The following is a 2,528-nucleotide window of genomic DNA, read 5'->3' as shown; positions in this document are numbered from 1 at the left end:
AAACACTATTGCAATAAGAAGAAAAATAGAAGAATAAAAGAAAAAACTTTTAAAAAACGTTTTATTAGTTTTTAACCAAAATTTCAAAAAAACAACTTTGAATAGTACATATTTAAAAAAAACTGCTATGGTTTAAAAAAAACACGATGCAAGTGGTTTACACTGATCAAAACACACAAATACCCCGGAGCACTTGCACGAATGAGTAAGAATATAAATGCTACACGGTCAGCTGATGCGGGCCATGGGCGCCGCCATATGCGACATGCGATAGACGGACCAAAAATTTTCAAAAAGTTTCACTAAAAAAATTTAGAATGGTAGGAACACCGAGCAAATTACTTCAATTTTTATTAATTTAAAGCTTTATTAAAATAGTATATTGAAAAACAAGTTTTATTATTGAAGCTCGAATGCAAATTTAAGAAAATGAGTGGCAAAGCCTGTCATTAGTAGTTTTTGAAATATTGAGTATATAAAGCCAAGAATAGGGCTATAAGTAGTCACTATATCCGTTTGTAGACAAAAAATCAAATTTTTCTGAATTATATCAGAAATTGACACTATACAGGATGCGCCAGAATTTTTTTAACATATTTTCCACGTTTATGGTATTTTATCTTACTTGAAATTTTTCTCTGGGGCGCAAGTTCTGACACACCCTGTATGTAAAATTAACCGGAGAATTCGCCTGTACCGTTTTGACCTATGATCTATAGTTTTTTAGTTATGACCTTTTTTATGAAAAACTAAAAATGGCCATTATCCGGAAACGTATTCGTATTGAGCGTAAAGAGCTACACTATAATTAGCAAGTAAATGAACAAAATAATCAGGACGCTTTGCAAGTAATGAAATCATAACAACGCTTATAAACAAACACAACGCGTCAGTTTTGGAATTTGTGTTGAGATTTTCGAAAGTGTTTATTAAGTTAGTTAACTTAAAAATTAAAATTAATTATTTAAATTAATTAAAACTGCACTAGTTAGTGCAGTTAGTAGTGCAAGATGTCGAATGCTGATGATCTACAATGTACTGCTGAAGCAGCGGATAAAATAAGAAAGAAACCACACTGGTAAATGTCAATAATGTCATGGTAAAAGTAAAAACGCTTAGGCGCAAAAATAGAATTTTTACTCGATGGCTCATGTAGTCATAATAGTCACTTTTATAACGTTTGCGGATAAAAATATGTTTTTTTTTATATTTTTTTATATTTTGAACACTTGAATGTGTATTTTTAATGCTTTTATTATTATTATTTTTTTAATGTTGGTAAATAATTCTCGTTGAGTAACTCGCACACTATAAATAGCAACAAAACAAACAAAATTCATTTCAACACTTTGTTAATCTTACGGCAATATTGAAATTGTAAAAATATTCTGAAACTATAATTAACGACAAACATTGCGAGTTAATATTGAAGAAAGGATATTTTTTTATCTTTTATTTACACAAAACTACAATGGAATTGTTACGTTCTCTAGTAAAAAGTTGTACCAAAACTATTTTATGTTACTCTAATTAACCCAAGTTTGAATATTGTTATTAATTTTTTTTTTTTTAATTAAAATGTCAGATATATTTTTATACCCAAATTTTAATAAACCTCATCCGAATTGTTTCTTAAAATGTGACGCAAGGGAAATAAAAATATTTTTGTTTACATTTCCACGCACTAAGCTTTTAATATCAGGGAGCTTAAAAGATTTTGATTTAATAAAAATTTCTTGGAATTTCCTTCCCTCTCCCTTTCTTTGCACCACTCTAAGCAAATCTCTATCACAAGGAAGCTAAAATTACACCCCCTCAAAACCGTCTCATCTACATGATATAATCCCGCGAAATCACCCTTCAAACTCCATACTCACGCGTATCGTCGTATCTAATGTTCATCAATTCCGCGAAACACTTAACATAAGTCGTCTCGTTGATGGGTGTGGGCGGCCAGCAGAGCAACCCATCGGTGGTGACGGGACAGAACCCATCTGGGTGGCTCTCGACGAGGGCTGTGGTCCTGTTGGCGTAGAGATTGGCGCATTGCTGCAAGGTGATGTTGAGTCGGATTTTGATGTCTTCGGTCTCGTTGAGGTCGTTCTCGGAGGTGGGCCACAAGTCGGCGTCGACGGGCTCCTGGTCCTGGGGGAGCGATTCGGGCCAACTCATTGTTGATGCATTTTGACACACGAATCTGCGAAACACAATTGAGGGAGTTAGGTGGACTCTAAGTGGGATTTTCTTTATCAGTTTGTTTGCCTGCTTGATATATGGTTTTATTGTTTTGGGTAAATATGCAGTGGCGCGGTGATAAGTGGTTTTGCGCTTTGGGAGCACAGAAATTGAGTGAATTTGCGAAAATTTTCAAAAATTGGGAGTTCACCCAGACAAGTTTTAATGAAAACATACGCAAGTCACAGCTTCAGAGACTTAAAAAGAGAGCTTTCGTGGGTTTTTTTCGTAAAAAATAGGCAAAAAACAACTTCTAAAATGTTTTTTAAAATTGAATGAATTTGGGAAAATTT

At 33.6% G+C, this 2,528-nt stretch overlaps 1 protein-coding gene across 6 annotated transcripts in view; it reads right to left on the bottom strand.

Moving 5' to 3' along the window:
- Positions 1 to 2,528, bottom strand: part of LOC123012697 (diuretic hormone receptor-like) — a 97,813-nt gene that overhangs the window by 46,017 nt on the left and 49,268 nt on the right. For all 6 annotated transcript variants that reach the window (XM_044410778.1, XM_044410820.1, XM_044410812.1 and 3 more), the window contains one exon: positions 1,878 to 2,197. In XM_044410778.1, the coding sequence (XP_044266713.1) occupies positions 1,878 to 2,172 (295 nt within the window). In that variant the 5' untranslated portion in view covers positions 2,173 to 2,197. The remainder of the gene's footprint in view (positions 1 to 1,877; positions 2,198 to 2,528) is intronic.

Source organism: Tribolium madens, unplaced genomic scaffold, assembly GCF_015345945.1.
Source record: "Tribolium madens isolate multiple individuals breed KSU strain unplaced genomic scaffold, Tmad_KSU_1.1 Scaffold_19;HRSCAF=116;Tcas5.2_LG9, whole genome shotgun sequence".
Classification (NCBI taxonomy): Eukaryota; Metazoa; Arthropoda; class Insecta; order Coleoptera; family Tenebrionidae; genus Tribolium; species Tribolium madens.
This window is presented reverse-complemented; position numbering and strand designations above follow the sequence as displayed.